At 35.1% G+C, this 16181-nt stretch overlaps 2 protein-coding genes across 2 annotated transcripts; one reads left to right on the forward strand and one right to left on the reverse strand.

Moving 5' to 3' along the window:
• Positions 1 to 619: 619 nt before the first annotated feature.
• Positions 620 to 11665, reverse strand: LOC144841192 (succinate dehydrogenase [ubiquinone] flavoprotein subunit, mitochondrial-like). The gene is made up of 16 exons (XM_078697436.1): positions 11592 to 11665; positions 11106 to 11198; positions 10231 to 10392; positions 9521 to 9576; positions 8922 to 9009; positions 8408 to 8572; positions 5639 to 5787; positions 5416 to 5540; positions 4171 to 4339; positions 3600 to 3795; positions 3002 to 3199; positions 2552 to 2644; positions 2294 to 2392; positions 1739 to 1882; positions 1533 to 1646; positions 620 to 991 (listed from the first exon to the last, which is right to left on the reverse strand). Exons 1-16 carry the CDS (start codon positions 11649 to 11651, stop codon positions 905 to 907), a joined length of 1998 nt encoding a protein of 665 aa, XP_078553562.1. The 5' UTR covers positions 11652 to 11665; the 3' UTR covers positions 620 to 904.
• A 335-nt stretch (positions 11666 to 12000) lies between these two features.
• On the forward strand, positions 12001 to 15903 carry LOC144841333 (proton-coupled zinc antiporter SLC30A2-like). Its single transcript, XM_078697633.1, has 8 exons — positions 12001 to 12033; positions 12350 to 12628; positions 13449 to 13595; positions 14160 to 14313; positions 14615 to 14837; positions 15090 to 15195; positions 15436 to 15570; positions 15749 to 15903. The coding sequence occupies exons 2-8, from the start codon at positions 12358 to 12360 to the stop codon at positions 15901 to 15903; spliced, it is 1191 nt and encodes a 396-aa protein (XP_078553759.1). The 5' UTR covers positions 12001 to 12033; positions 12350 to 12357.
• Positions 15904 to 16181: the final 278 nt, after the last annotated feature.

Here is a 16181-nt window from a genome sequence, read left to right on the forward strand (position 1 = left end):
AATGTGATATTATGTATGCTTTTGTAGCGTACACTACAGGTAAAGAAATATGCTAGTCAGCAATTTTTTAAGACGGCGAATTAAGATGAAATCGTGCAGGCCAATGGAAAGCATACTACAGGTCAGGTTATAAATATGCTTTTAAGCTCTGTCTACACTATCAAACTAGTTTGACAAAAAAAGTGTGATGTGCACAAATGTGGTAGTGATATGACATCATCATGTCCATATATGGGCACATCACGTTTTTGTTGTCACATAAAGTTTGATAGTGTAGACAGAGCTTTAGTAATATTGATTGAGGAAGGAAGAAATAAGAATATTTCACGTCTTAATGTATTCATAAAGTAATTTTTTATACTGTACATTTCAAACCAACACAGCGACTAAAAACAGATATTTCCCCCTATGATACTCATATTATGTAAGTAAATAATTATTATATTTTGTGAAATTTACTATTCCGTTTTAACATTAGTTAATTTATGAGCAAAATATTCAATCAAACATTATTGTTGTATTGAAACTTAATAAACACAAAATAAATCAATTTTTTACCTGATGATTGGTCAAATCACAACAAACTATCCGCCCCCACCCCCCGCAACTCTGGCCCCCACCCACCCACACGCAAATAAGAAGGAAACAATAAATTGGTTGCCATAACATATACCAACCTTTTGTTTTCATGTGCCATGACTAAACAGCTGTTGAGTCAAAAGGTCATTCTACACACACCTAGAAACATATGAGCATATGCAGAATGAATTTTAGACTCAATAGCTGCATAGTCTAGTGGCATGCCATGAAAGCTAAAAGGTCATTAATAACTGACACTGCCATATCATAGGGAGTACATGTTTGTGATGTTCATCTGCTGCGATTACTGTAGTACGATCTGCGATTAGTACGATCTAACTGCTGGTGGAACCGTTGCGCAATCTTCTTGATCTAACGTTTCATCAATTACTGGCCTATAATCTAATTTAACCTGAAAAGAAAACAATGATAAACACATCACAATGATAAACACATCACAATGAACATATCGCAATGAACATATCGCAATGAACATATCGCAATGAACATATCACAATGAACATATCGCAATGAACATATCGCAATGAACATATTGCAATGAACATATCACAATGAACATATCACAATGAAAATACAGTATTAAAATGAACATATTACAATGAACATATCACAATGAACATATCACAATGAAAATACAGTATTAAAATGAACATATTACAATGAACATATTACAATGAAATACACTAGGCTTTTATAAAGAGCACTTTTATTACCAGTTTTTGTTATTTATAAAGATAGACCTTTATACATATACAATTAACCACAAGACATGCAGTCCAGCTGTATATTCACAGGGGCAGATCCACACAGTTCATGTCACTTAAGTTGAAAAAAACAAGTGGAGGAGATAGAAGGGGTTTTGGGAAGGGGATACACCCCTGGTTCACCACAGAATACAGACACTGTCTAAATATGTGTTGTTGTGTACTTACTTTTCCCGATTCTTTATTCATATATGCTAATGTGTGTTTTCGCCAATGTTCCTCATACGATCTTCTTTGTTGACCTTCTAATGGTTTGGAATAATCATACTCATCAATGCGATCCTGAGAAAAAACAGAATTCCAACAATGCTCAGACATATGTAAATTACATTATACTTAATCTTGATAATAGATAGAATGTTAATAGATCTTACAGGAAAGTCCTCTCGTGCATGAGCGCCACGACTCTCCTCTCGGTTCTCAGCAGAATGCATGGTTTGAGCAGAATTTAAAAGCAGATTTTGTAGCTCTAGCGCTTCAACTAGATCTGTGTTCCACACAATGCCTCGGTCGTACAACTGAAAAACAACATATGTAATACACATTAGTTACATTATATGCAAGCAACCAGGATTGCTTGGTACAGAATAGTTCACTTTAAGTGACAAAAAAAATGTGATGTGCCCATACATGATGTTGTCATATCATATTTGGGCATATCACTACCATATTTGGGCACATCACACTTTTTTGTCAAACTAGTTTGATAGTGTAGACAGAGCGTTACGTTTTCGATTCAATATACAGAATACAGAATGCGTTCTATTCTTAAACACTACACACATTTTTTATTATGGACCGTCTGGAATAAGTTTTAACATAGCTTAATGCAGATAAACAAATACGAAAAGTATTGTAAAAATAATAAATTAAAAAACTGCAATAAAATGGGACAGATTTTATCTAAGGTATAAAAAAGACTGATTTACCTTGACGTCGTTTAATTGTTGGTAAACATCATCAATTTTCTTGACGCCCTCTTTTAGGATTTCTCCAGTGCGGAACACTGCAGCATTATTTTGCATTACCTGGTTCAAAAGAAATTGAAATGTAATGATTTGTTCAACATCTTAATAGACACTTTAATAAGCTTTATCGCAAATAGCGTGAGCGATGCATTATGGGAAGGAATGGGGAGTAATAGTGCCACCACCATTTAAAGTTTTTATTATTATAAGGTTGCTCACCCACTGCATGTTGGCGCGTACTTCTGCTACTGGTAGCTTGCCATCTGCATATCGTAGCTTATCAAGATTTGCTACAGATTCTTCACCAGAATTCTAAAAATAAAATAACTTATAATTTATTTTTTCAGTCAAATACAACAATGCATAAATATGCACCCGATTCCCAGTGCTGAATCTCCACATACTATCTATTTCCGAAGTATCGTAGGATTATTTGGTAATACAGCATCTCATTTACATCACATGTGGTTCCTGTATCATGTACGGTTATAGGTTACTACTAGATACATGTGAAACACATGTGATGTTGTATTTACCAAATATTCCTATGATGCTTCGGAAATAGATAGAGTGCCGAGAATCAGCTGAAATATGTGTAGTGCGATTTATTAACAGGGTTTTGTTCATATGTTGATAGTTCATTTGAAAATTAAAGTAGCGTTTAAATACCGCTTTAATATCTGGAATACTCTCTCCAGGTTTGTGGTTTTCAGCGATGGTCAAGGCACAGGCTCTGCCAAAGACAACTAGATCCAGAAGTGAATTGGCTCCGAGACGGTTGGCGCCGTGAACGGATGCACACGCTGACTCTCCACACGAATACAACCCTGGCACAACTTTATCTTCTCCATTCTCATAGTAAATAACCTATCAAATAAAACAGAAGATACAGTCAGAAAACTTAAATATGATTTTTTTTGGAAGAAATCAGTCAAGCTCTGTCTACACTATTAAACTAGTTTGACAAAACTAGTACCCAAATATAGTAGTGATGACACATAAAGTTTGATAGTGTACAGAAGGCTTAAAGGTTTGTCTAAATTATCAAACTAGTTTGACAAAAAAGATATATGCCCAAATATGGCACTGGCAGTAATATGACATCATCATGTCCATATATAGGCACATCACCTTTGTTTGTCACATAAAGTTTGATTGTGTAGACGAGGCTTTAGGCATGTTTATAAAACCAATGAGTAGCTATCTCAGCTTAAACCACTAGTACATCCATTAAAACTAATTCATCAAAAGTTAAATTAACACGAACCTCTCCTTTGCGGTTGGTAGGAATTCCACCCATGTTGTAGTGGACAGTAGGCAGCACAGGGATTGGTTCCTTTGTGACGTCTACACCAGCAAAGATCATAGCAGTCTCTGAGATGCCTGGTAGTCTAGTCTTAAGCTGCTCTGGTGACAGATGATACAGCTGTAGGTATACATGGTCCTTCTTTGGACCGACACCTCTATAAGAATATAATTTAGAGTAGTACAAAACATCTGACCAAAATAATTTACCATTGTAAAGCTCTGTCTACACTATCAAACTTTATGTGATAACAAAATGTGATGTGCCCATATATGGACATGATGATGTGATATCACTACCATCTTTGGGCATATCACTACCATATTTGGGCACATCACACCTTTTTTGTCAAACTGTTTTAATAGTGTAGACAAAGCTTTATACAGTACAATATCTCATTTGAATATTGCATATTATAAATAGCCAATCATTGCAACTTAGCCACATTGCTTGCATAATACTAATTTGTGCTTTTTCCAAACAGGTTAAAATTTCAAAATTAAAAGTACAGTATATTAAACTTGTGTCTTACCGGCCTTCCCTAATTTCAATTGTCATTGACCTCGAGACTACGTCCCTTGAAGCTAAATCCTTCGCAGTCGGGGCGTAGCGCTCCATAAACCGCTCACCTTCGCTATTAATCAATATACCGCCCTCACCTCGACAACCCTCAGTTATCAAGCAACCAGCTCCATATATACCTTTCAAAACAAAGTGACAATTGACACTTATCTAAATATCGAATGGAAGTACGCAGATGGTAAATAGCTCCCTCTATATAATGTAAACTCACTACAGGTAATTGACACTTATCTAAATATCAAATGATTAGAATGGAAGTACACAGAGGGCAAATAGCTCCCTCTATATCTTCTAAACTCACTACAGGTAATTAGATAAATTTTTATGAAAAGAATGTATTTTTATGGGCAAGAAAATGAATATCTAATTATATTTCAAAAGAGTACAAGTTGAGTTGAACATTGTTCTTCTAATAATTGTCCTTGAGTATTATTAACAAGAACAAGAATAAGTGTGTATAATGATGAATGCTTCAGGCTATCTAATACAATAACTTGGTATTATCAATTGAACACATATTGTCTGTTTTTGTTGCTAATAAGCTTCATAACATGCATCCTCACACCATTCATTATAATTAACATTGTGAAGGCTGCATTCACACACGCCATTCACTAACATTACATTAAAGCTCTGTCTGCACTATCAAATGTTATGTGTAGTGTAGACAGAGCTTAAGACATTTTGATGCACACATTTTGTCCCATTGTGATGCATTCACACTGGATTCAAACCATAGACAGCATTGTATCTAGAGTTCTTTTCACACTTATGATTTAGATTTTATATCAATCTCATTTTAAAGATATATTGTCACCCTAAAAATATAGTTTTTTTGAATTTTTTTTTTTAATATGCCATTTTAATGTCACATAATAATTATTCACTTTGACCACAAACTGGATCGAAAAAAAAAAATTACCTGAAAAAATGTAATTTGAAGCAAAAAATACTTAAAAAATTGTCTGTCAGACAATGGTTTTTGGTTAAAATTTACCGTTTATTTTGCCTTTTTATAAGTGAAATAATAATTTTTTTTTCTACAGAAGTGATTAACTTTATTAAAACTGCAAAATGGCCTATTCAAAGTCTGATTTTATTAATCTTTATTTTTCATGCTTTTGGAAGACAATATATCTTTAAGATTTGTAATGTTGACATGTGATCATTGTAAACATTTTAATAATACCCTTACCTGTTGGATGAAACTGGACAAACTCCATGTCCTGGTTAGGCAGACCAGCTCGACTGACCATTGCTGTACCATCCCCTGTGCATGTATGGGCCGAGGTACAGCTGAAATATGATCTACCGTATCCTCTAAAATAACAAATAAAAAATTAATATTATTATTTATTCATTTAAAATAATAACTAATACCAAATACTTAATTATTCAAAAAAAACCATAAATCTCACCCTGTCGCGATAATTGTGCTCTTTGAGCGGAAACGATGAATGGACCCGTCCTCCAAACACAGTGCAATCACCCCAACACATTCTCCTTTCTCAAAAAGAAGGTCCAAGGCGAAGTACTCTATAAAGTAATTGGTATCGTATCTCAGCGACTGAAAACAAATTAAAATTCTCATTAATATCATTCTCATCATCGCATGGTAATTTTATCCCATTATTACAGAAGTAAAAATAAATATACGGCAATCAAATTACAATTTAAAAAAAGAAAATTTCTCGTTATCATCTTCAAGAAAATTGTACCAACAGATACTAACTAGTATGTAATAACAGACAAACAAAAATTATCAACTTGTTTTATTACTTTCTCTGAAAAAGATATCATTGAAAATGGGTTCAGTAGTAAATTTGTACGATTTAAATTCGTATCTGATTCGAACTGGTGCAATGGATCAAGAAGCCATTTGTTTGCTGAAATCGTACATTTTTTTTCTTTTGACCAATCAACAGTGAGCATGAATGACCCTGCTTGACAACGGATAACCAATTCGTGCTCGATGTAAAAACGCGCTCAACGATCACGATATTTTCCTCAGGCGGCCGGACGCAATGTGAAAGCAGAGCACCACTAACTCTTCATCCAATGAGATTACCTTAACTCACAACTTTATTCTTAAGCTCTGTCTACACTATCAAACTTTATGTGACATGATGATGTCATCACTACCATATTTGGGCACATCACTATCATATTTAGGCACATCACACTTTTTTTGTCAAACTAGTTTGATAGTGTACACAGAGCATTATAGTAATACACATGATGATGTCATATCACTACCATATTTGACCATATTACTACCATATTTAGATACATCATACTTCTTTTTTTTTGTCAAACTAGTTTGATAAGCAAGTACAAATGGTTTTTATTACCCTGTATTATTTATGACAAACTAGAAAATAGAATATTTAATAAGTTGTTTAATGTTCATATTATTCTAAGAACATCTCCTTTACAATTGATACTAATAAAGCAATACATCTAATTACTATTAATACTATACATTCATTATAGTCTTTGAGGTACCTCGCTATTGTTACCTTTTTAGTTACTATGACAACAAACATACAAAACACCTAAATAACAATACATGTCGTGTGTAACTTTAATTAGTTTACATAAGCTGTTGGAAGAAGAACTCTAATTATAATGATGCATAAAGTGTCAATTTTCTGTACATAATTACTGGCAGTTGTATACACAATTTCATACTCACCCTGTAGCTGTTTGTTTAGTAAGGTAAGTCATATTTATTTACTTATATATCAACATCTTAATCAAAAATTAGATAAACATATAATATGTAAATATAATTAAATTTTTCACTATTTATTTAATTTAAATAGTATATGTTTAATTATTAAGGATTTAATTGAAGAAATTAAACAAGAAGTTAAAGAAAAAATATTGTTTCTATAGATACAGTAACAACTATCATTAATCAAGGGGACATTTTCGTCACTGTGGATCCATAGCATCGCCATAAAAGGGGTGTCCCCTAAATAGGGTTTGGTCATAGTTTAAAAACATATATTAGCCGTTGTTCGTTTCACAGGAAAGAATTTAGTAGTGATGTGCCCAAATATAGTAGTGATATACCTAAATATGGTAGTGATATGCTAGTCTGGGCTCCAGACGGAGTTTTGTAAAAATATAAATATTTTTGCACATATGGCGTTTCATATGTGTATTACTTGAGTTTGGATACTCCGTCTGGGGAAACACGCATAAGTCACGTGGTTTGACACCAAGAATTCTTGGTGCATAAATTATCCAGTTGACTAGTTTCAGCCGCATGCCATTGGCTACTCACTCGTACGTCGTTTTAATATTCATATTTCAGACTTTCAAAGACTCAACATCTAAGACGATGCGCATGCGCTACTGTATGTTACGTTAGACAATGTGTACTTGGTTGGGTACATTGATGAAAGTTTCTGAAGGCTAGAAATGATTTTATATGCCTAGTAGTCTGGTAAACATTTGATGAGATTTTTCCCAAGAACATGAAAACTCGTCTTGATATGATAGGCTAGCTTCTCCGCCAAATCAAACTTTGAATGGATCATTTATTATGCGGAGAAAATTTGATTTAATTCCCACCCAGTCCAGACCCTGTCCTGTTCTGTGTGGTGGTGTAGCCCTGTTGTGTGCCGGTCGGTAGTGGTATGTACCTTATTGGCGTTTTATTTGGCAGGTCACACGTACGAGTTGAGTAGCCCTACGAAGGAGGCCTAGGCCAGGACTAAACAATTAATAAACAAAACAACTTGGTAACACGATTTTATATTTCAACAGATGTTCAGTCTCGATCGTATATTCAGCACTGTACGTACGTACTCGATCTTTTTCATTTTGAAACAAAATGATCATTGGTTGATTCGAAATCCATATTTACATACCGCCCGCCCCATATAGCCAAATACGGTATGATAATCTACGTCATTCTTATCGGATGTTTGCGGTCTGCAAATCGATTTCTATACGTGTTTCACAAGTCTGTATTTTCAGACAAAAATCGCGGTCGAAATAAAAACAAATAAATAAAAAAAAAAGACAATAAATACAGACTTGGGGCAAGTCTAGTGATATGCCTAAATATGGTAGTGATATGCCCAAATATGGTAGTGATATGACATCATCATGTTCATATATGGGCACATCACATTTTTTTGTCACATAATGTGTGTAGACAGAGCTTAACATACCTGACCATATAGTGTGTGTAGCAGTGAATGTCCCGTCCTGTCCGCAACACAACAACATCTGTGTGCCTGTCCACCTTTACCATAGTCATAGCTACCACCTCCAAATGCTCTTTGGTATATCAAACCTTCTTCAGTCCGGCTGAACGGCATCCCATAGTTTTCCAGCTGTTAAAAAATAGAGGTTGCTTTTCATTTTACCATCAAAGAGCAGGTTCATGCAGAGGTACAGTCATATATCATTATCACTTTAATTTAATTTTTAAAATTTTAAATAACAGTCAGAGAATCCCAGAATATTTTCTTTTCTTTATTTAAAGTTTCAAAGGAAATAGTTATAACACACATTAAGCTTTTTCTACACTATCAAACTTATTGTGACAAAAAAATGTGATGTGCCTATGTATGGACATGATGATGTCATATCACCACCATATTTGGGCACATCACACTTTGTTGTCAAACTAGTTTAATAGTGTAGACAGGGCTTTAAAATATCACAATATTTGTACAGTACCTCAATAACAGCTTTTGGAGCTTCTTCTGTCATGTAATGTATAGCATCTTGATCACCCAACCAATCAGAACCCTTCACGGTGTCATACCTAATAAACAACATACGCCATATAAATGATGATGTCATAGCACTACCATATTTGGGCATATCACTACCATATTTGGGCATATCACTACCATATTTAGGCACATAACATCAAAATAGTTTGATAGTGTAGACAGAGCTTTAGAAAATACTATTAGTACTCAAATTTGAGATACTCTCTTATGTGTTTAAGCTCTGTCTACACTATCACACTTTATGTGACAAAAAATTTGATGTACCCATATATGGACATGATGATGTCATATTACCATATTTGGGCGCATCACACTTTTTTTTGTCAAACTAGTTTGATAGTGTAGACAGAGCTTAAAAAAAGTTAGTTTAGTCAAAAACATGCAGTAAATTGTACAACAAATGATGGTACTTTGATAAGAATATGAATTTTGAAGGCTGGTATTATTTATTGTTGAGAGGTTGACTAGTTTGAAAGCAATGGCATTTTCTGTTTTATCCAGGTAGGTATCCTAATCCATGTACTTGTTTTGTCTACTTACATATGCCACCTCCAGTCATCTGGTTCCATATTTCCTAAAGCGGCATTTATCCCACCCTGGAATCAAAGGAACACATTCACTTCTTATTAATTTGAAAATTTGTTTTGATGTATTAATAAAGAATTGAATTACTCAATATTATCATATAGCTTAAAAGCTTGCATAGTGAAGTATCCATTAGGTGTTCCTACCTACTGTAGTATAAAATGAACTTTTTTCTTATGGTGTCATAATTGACTAACTTATATAACAAGCTTTGCTAGCATAAATGACAGTATTTTGTTATTATATAGAATATAAGCTTAGACACTTATCTAAATCAACCAATCTTTATTTCCACAAAAACAAACAAAAAACACATTAAAATGGAACAAGCTGTTGTTTTATTTAGTAAAATCAACTCATATTTAGTTTGTGGATTAACTTATTATACTGTATGTAATGTTTTCTATAAATTTGAAGTCAGATTCAGATTCGATTTATTAAGTCATTCATACATAGTATAATGATAATTGTTTTCCGAAATAAAGTGAAATAATAAAAAATTTATTGTTCACTAAAGCTCTATCTACAAAATATGATGTGCCCATATATGAACATAATGATGTCTTATCACTACCATATTTTGGCATATCACTACCATATTTGGGCACATACACTTTTATTTGATAAGTATAGACAGGGCTTAAGAAACACATCAACAGACTTACTTGTGCTGCTACTGTGTGTGACCTTGTTGGGAATAATTTACTAATACAAGCTGTCTTGAAACCCTCATGTGCTAGGCCAAATGCAGCACGTAATCCTGCCCCTCCAGCACCTACTACTACCGCATCATATGTATGATCAACCACAGGGTAATCCCTTGATATCTTTAAAACATAAAAAAAAATTATAGTTTTATACAATAAACTATTCAAGAACTACTAATGCACTTGTCAATTGTATGACCCACTATACGACCCCCGGGAGAGGTGCGTCATTTACAAATAATTACTGACGCAGGGGTGCGTCAAAAAACCTAGATGGTACGTCAAATCAATGACCAATGGTGTGTCAATGTCCGTCACTTTATCACCCAAAATATCATAAAAACCATGGTCACAGTGTGTCAAAATGGGTGCGTCATGGTCACCTAAAGGTAAGTCACATTATTGACGCATGAGTGCGTCATGGTATTCATAAGGTATGACACACATCGGACAAATGACGCACCTCTCCCGGGGGTGGTATAGTGGGTCATACAATTGACAAGTGCATAAACTCTACTACTAGACACTGCTAGATGGCTAAAAAAGCCCATAACCAAGGTTTCATACTAGGGTTCTTTTTTTCACACAGAGAGGTAATGCTTGGTTCCCACTAGAGACCCAATACAATATGACATAATGCAATGCAAGAGATGTACGTCCTTGCATTCCGTCCTAGTGGGAACCAAGCTTAATCTAATCACCATGATTTAGGCATATTTATGATCACATCAGGGGCGGATCCAAGGGTGAGGGGGGCCAGCTGGTCCAGGCCCCCCTAAATTTTTAATGCAAAAGGTAAAATTTAATATTTTGAGTTCACCGTCATGTCTTACTTTATCAGCTGTAGTCCCTGTGGATGATGAAAGACTGCCATTCACGTTGAAGTGAAAGAAACGAGTCCCTGCCGCTGCACCACTGGCTTGTCCCTGTTTTTAGATAATAAAAATACAGTAACAAATGATGTCATTATAATATTATGAAATAATAAAATAAATAAAAACACAATAAATATCATATCAACAATGCCAATGCATGGTATTTAAAACTGAATCAGACTTCTTAACACACTCATTAGATCAATAAATCACTTAGACTAGGCCTGGTATATCAAACCCACGCAGAATGGGTTTGGGCACCCTTCATGATGCACTCGCCGTACCTCAACCTCACTCCTCACTCACAGACAACAAGGCAATAACCTGTCCGGCCTAGCCTACAATTACATTATTCATTGCCCAAGCAAATGAACTATAACATAAATGATTAACTAATAACTTTGTAATAATCAACTTTTTAAAAGCATTTTGCTTATAACTGACCAACTTTGAAACTGCCGACTTTTGCAGGGCATTTTTAGCAAGAACTCCAATTGAAGCCATTACAATTTTTTCTTTTAATATTAAATTATGAGGGCGCTGTACAACTTGTTACATAACTTTTTGATAAATCGTCACACACAACCAAGAATGAATTTAATATTAAGTTTTGGTCACTATAGGCCTAAGTTTACAAATCACAAATCAATGTATACATATCTAACTTTATTGCCTTTTTGTTTATAATATGGATGAAAATAAAGGCGACGTGGGGAATGTGGTGTGGTGGTGTTGGTGGTGGGTGTACGTTTACGCGCGCGTTCATTTTCTACGCATTCTACAAACACACAATTCAATGCATTATTTTATATTTTCTCATTATTGTTTCTCTGCAGCAGTGTTATAATTCATATTTGTTTGTGATTTTGTTTTACTGATCGTTTTTGTGAGAATCCTTCCGTCTTTCTGTTTTAATTTTATTTTGATTCTAAATATTTTGTGCTTTATTTTATCTTTATAAATTATATTTATTTTAATTTGATTTTTATTGTTACATGTTTATGTCTCATCATGTTGTATTTTTGTGAGGGTCCCTATAATGATCAGCTTCGGCTAGCCTAGATGGATCGCCCACGTAAAATATTGTTGAAATAAATAAATTATATTAATAATTGAATAATAATGATACTTTTTAGTTAGGCATGTCAAAGTATTAATAATGATTAAAATACCTACCTAGGCCTAGGCTAGGCCTATTTCAGAATTCATAATGCCAACAAGAACACCAATCATGATTATCAAACAAGAAGACCAGAATGGGCACGCGAAAAATGTGGCAACATACGGGGCAACAGAGGACGGACATGTCAGATATGGAGCAGGAGAAAATGGTAATAATGTATTGAACCGGAAACTATCGGCACATTGCCATTCTAACATGACAGCAGGGCATGACCATGCAGTACAAAGACAAACTGCCAGACGTCAACTGGTGTATGCATCTATTGTATGTTTATCATTCATTGTCATCGAAATTATAGGTAGGCCTAAAGTTTGGTTCACACTAGGGCCCAGGCCTAGACGCAACGTAAGGACGTACTTATAAATTATACGCAAGTTGACCAATCACGACTTCCAAAAACTACTTCCCGTCTCACACTAGGCCTAGGCCTATACACTCTCTCACAGTAGTTAGGTTCACATTCAGAAATTATCGTGAGTTTCTTTATCATGATGTTCAATGTGAACCTGCAGGAAGTCGTTAACGTGATCTTGGATATCACGTTAATTCCGGCTAACGTGCTCTCGGAGAGCACGTTAATTATCATGATCTTACGAAGTTATCATGATAAGAGACGAAATTCAACCAATCAGCGCTCGGTTGCTCATCGACCCAACCGGAAGCAGACGACCCCAACAACAACAACAATAATTTTGACAGCGCGTTATATTCTTTTTTAAATGTTTCGGCAACATTGCGAAAATCTTCGGATAACTGCTGTATAAAACTGAACTCACGCAACGCAAACAACAACAAACCAACAAAGAAGCTACCGCACCACGTCACACACCATGTTTTCAACGTTTGACCTCTGTCACGCAACATTGCACCTCATTAACATACTTATATCATGATGTCCAATTCTATGTGAACGCTCTTCCTGCTAACGTGATATTCAATATCACGATACGAGAGCACGATAAAATCTTATGTGAACGTGGCTAGTGAGTTTTTATTTCTGCGCGTAAAACACGACTATATTTGACGCGCGCGCTCAAATGCCGATCATACGCTTTCAGTTGTACACCTTTGTCTCATTAACCTAATAATAATATAGCATGTTATTGTTTTTTTAATAGGTGGTTTGTTAGCGGGCAGCTTATCAATTTTGACAGACGCTGCTCATCTTTTCTCGGACTTTGCTAGTTTTGTAATCAGTTATTTTGCTCTGGTGGTTGCAGAAAAGGGTCCAACACGACGATTGACGTGGGGATGGCACAGGGCAGGTAAAATAGTTCACATAAAATAATGTAGAAACAAATAATAGGCCTACAATAGCAGCGCAGCAGAACAAGAATGCAAAAGTCAGCCTACTAGTACTAAGTTTAATACCATCAGAGGATCGGAATAGAATGGTTACTGAAGTTTAAAAACCATGTGACGACAGAGGGGGGGGGATGATAGACATAAAACCCAGCAGCTCAAGCGAAACTAAACTTCATATATAGAGGGAGGTAGACATAAAATCATTGATTCCGTACAAATTACCGCGTTTCAGGCTCAAAAACCTTAAAGGGATGCTCCAGTGTCAGATATTCGTTTTATGTTTTTATTAGCCATTTTTGAAAATAGGACAAATTAATAAACAAATAGAAATGTAATTATACATTATTATTATTGTAAGTTATAATAAAACATATAAAAAAAAGTAAAATGAATCAGATATTATTTTCAGTAGCACGGTAATAAATTAAGCGACGCCATAATAAATTAATTGTCAAATATCTATGTCTTTATAAAGTGTGACTGTTACAAAAGTATTGCTAAATGTTCTTGAATGTTTATTTTAGAGATACTTGGTGGGTTGTTATCCGTACTGATGATGTGGTCGATTACAGCAGTACTAGTCACTCTAGCCGTCATAAAAATTATGAAAAACAACTACGAAATAAACGCTACCATAATGATGATCACTGCCGCGTTTGCAATCTTTGTAAATGTTATGTAAGTTTTTTTTTCCCGTCCGTTCTTTAAAGTTTGGAATGAATTTATTTTATTATTCACGCTTTCAACCCACACCATGTTCTGTCTACACTATCAAACTTTATGTGACAAAAAATGTGATGTGCCCATACATGGACACGATGACATTATATCACTACCATATTTGGGCACATCACACTTTTTTTTTGTCAAACTCGTTTGATAGTGTAGACAGAGCTTTATAAACTAAACTATTGAAATAACCACAGTATAGAATAGTTCAGAACTATATAACTGATCGAATTTGTTTTTATAATTTCAGTATGCTAGTAGTTCTGCAAAATCAGTGTAAGGGCAGGCATGCGCATGGCAGTCATGGACATATTCATTTGCATAACTTGAACGCGGAGAGTGACGATACAGCGAATCGTAGTAATGAAGCTTCTGAGAACAATGTCAACATACGTGTAGCCATATTGCACGTTGTTGGTGACTTTATTCAAAGCATAGCTGTTTTCATAGCTGCTCTAATAATATACATTCAGGTACGTATTTTACTCCACACAAAAAGACATAATTTGACGCGCGCGTTCAAATTGTGTTAATAATTGTTTTTGACGCGCGCGTACGTCCACCTTGAAGACGCGCGCTATGTTTTGAGGGAGGCACTACCGACATTTCGTTTTCACGACGCGAATAACACCAACAAGCAACGCAGTTGTCGAGTAAAAAAAGTTATTCTGGGCATGTTACGGAGGTACGCTTTCTTATTTTACTTTATCTTACTTTCTTTTCAGCCTAAATATAAAATAGCAGATCCAATATGTACGTTTATATTTTCCGGGCTAGTTCTAGCAACAACGATACATATAAGCAAAGAAATAATAAACATACTTATGGAAGGTAAGTTATACCCAGTAGTTAAACAACAGCAGCAAGAGAAAGCTAGGATTTTGTAACAGCTATGAGCGCTCACCCCCCAAGGGTCCCGAACTCAAGTGGCCCCAGAGCGTGAGCAGTTCAATGGAGTGCTAAACCAGTGGCCTTTGCCCTCTGTGCGTTACGTCACTGATTGTGTAGGGCCCATTTTAAGAGATAACAAATTTCACGAGTGGCTTTATCTATATGTATTTTTCAATGCAGCTAAACCAGACGCCATCAACTTTGGTGAAGTGTCTAACTCGATCCTGGAGTTGAAAGGTGTGACGTCATTGCATGATCTACGAATATGGATGATCACAACAGACCATGTTGTCTGTTCAGTACATTTAACAGTTGGTAAGGGACACATTATGTACAGTTGGTAACTTGAGGGGCATTTATGTACAGTTGGTAACTTAAGGGGCATTTATGTACAGTTGGTAACTTGAGGGGCATTTATGTACAGTTGGTAACTTGAGGGGCATTTATGTACAGAATAAACAACAATCTCGCTAAAATAATTTTTTTTCTTCAGATTCAAATGAAGATATAAACCAGGAAATGCTTTTGAGTGATATTCGTCGTATATTTCGTGTAAAATTCAACATATCGGATTCAACAATACAAATAGAAAAACACCGTAGAAGTATGATAAACTGTGAACTATGCACATTGCCCGCCGATAAATGAGAACAAACAAGAACAAAATCAATAATGTTTTGGCTCGTTCTCTTATATGTATTTCGATATATAAAAAAAAAAAACAAACTTGAGGATGAGAGCGCCCTCATATTGTAATCAGAGCGCCCTCTTATTGTAATCAGAGCGTCCTCTTATTTTCAATATCATTTTGAAAGAAAGTTGAAAAGAGTGATCTACGTACGTACGTAGGCTACGCCAACCTCCCTATGATTACTATTTTTACAGCAAAAGGAAACCGAATCAGAGAGGCCTAAGCTTCTGGCATG

The sequence above is a fragment of the Antedon bifida genome, chromosome 4 (assembly GCF_963402885.1).
Source record: "Antedon bifida chromosome 4, ecAntBifi1.1, whole genome shotgun sequence".
NCBI lineage: Eukaryota > Metazoa > Echinodermata > Crinoidea > Comatulida > Antedonidae > Antedon > Antedon bifida.

Bases quoted from the DNA above. Each gene is read 5' to 3' on its own strand.
- LOC144841192 (XM_078697436.1), bottom strand. From the start codon at position 11,651: ATGGCTTCAATTGGAGTTCTTGCTAAAAATGCCCTGCAAAAGTCGGCA. The intron at 5,541-5,638 runs GTGAGATTTATG...TTGTTATTTTAG, and splicing joins AGCACAATTATCGCGACAGG to AGGATACGGTAGATCATATT. The intron at 2,393-2,551 runs GTGAGCAACCTT...CTTTTGAACCAG, and splicing joins TACGCGCCAACATGCAGTGG to GTAATGCAAAATAATGCTGC.
- LOC144841333 (XM_078697633.1), top strand. From the start codon at position 12,358: ATGCCAACAAGAACACCAATCATGATTATCAAACAAGAAGACCAGAAT. The intron at 13,596-14,159 runs GTAAAATAGTTC...TGTTTATTTTAG, and splicing joins GTGGGGATGGCACAGGGCAG to AGATACTTGGTGGGTTGTTA. The intron at 15,196-15,435 runs GTAAGTTATACC...TTTTCAATGCAG, and splicing joins AATAAACATACTTATGGAAG to CTAAACCAGACGCCATCAAC.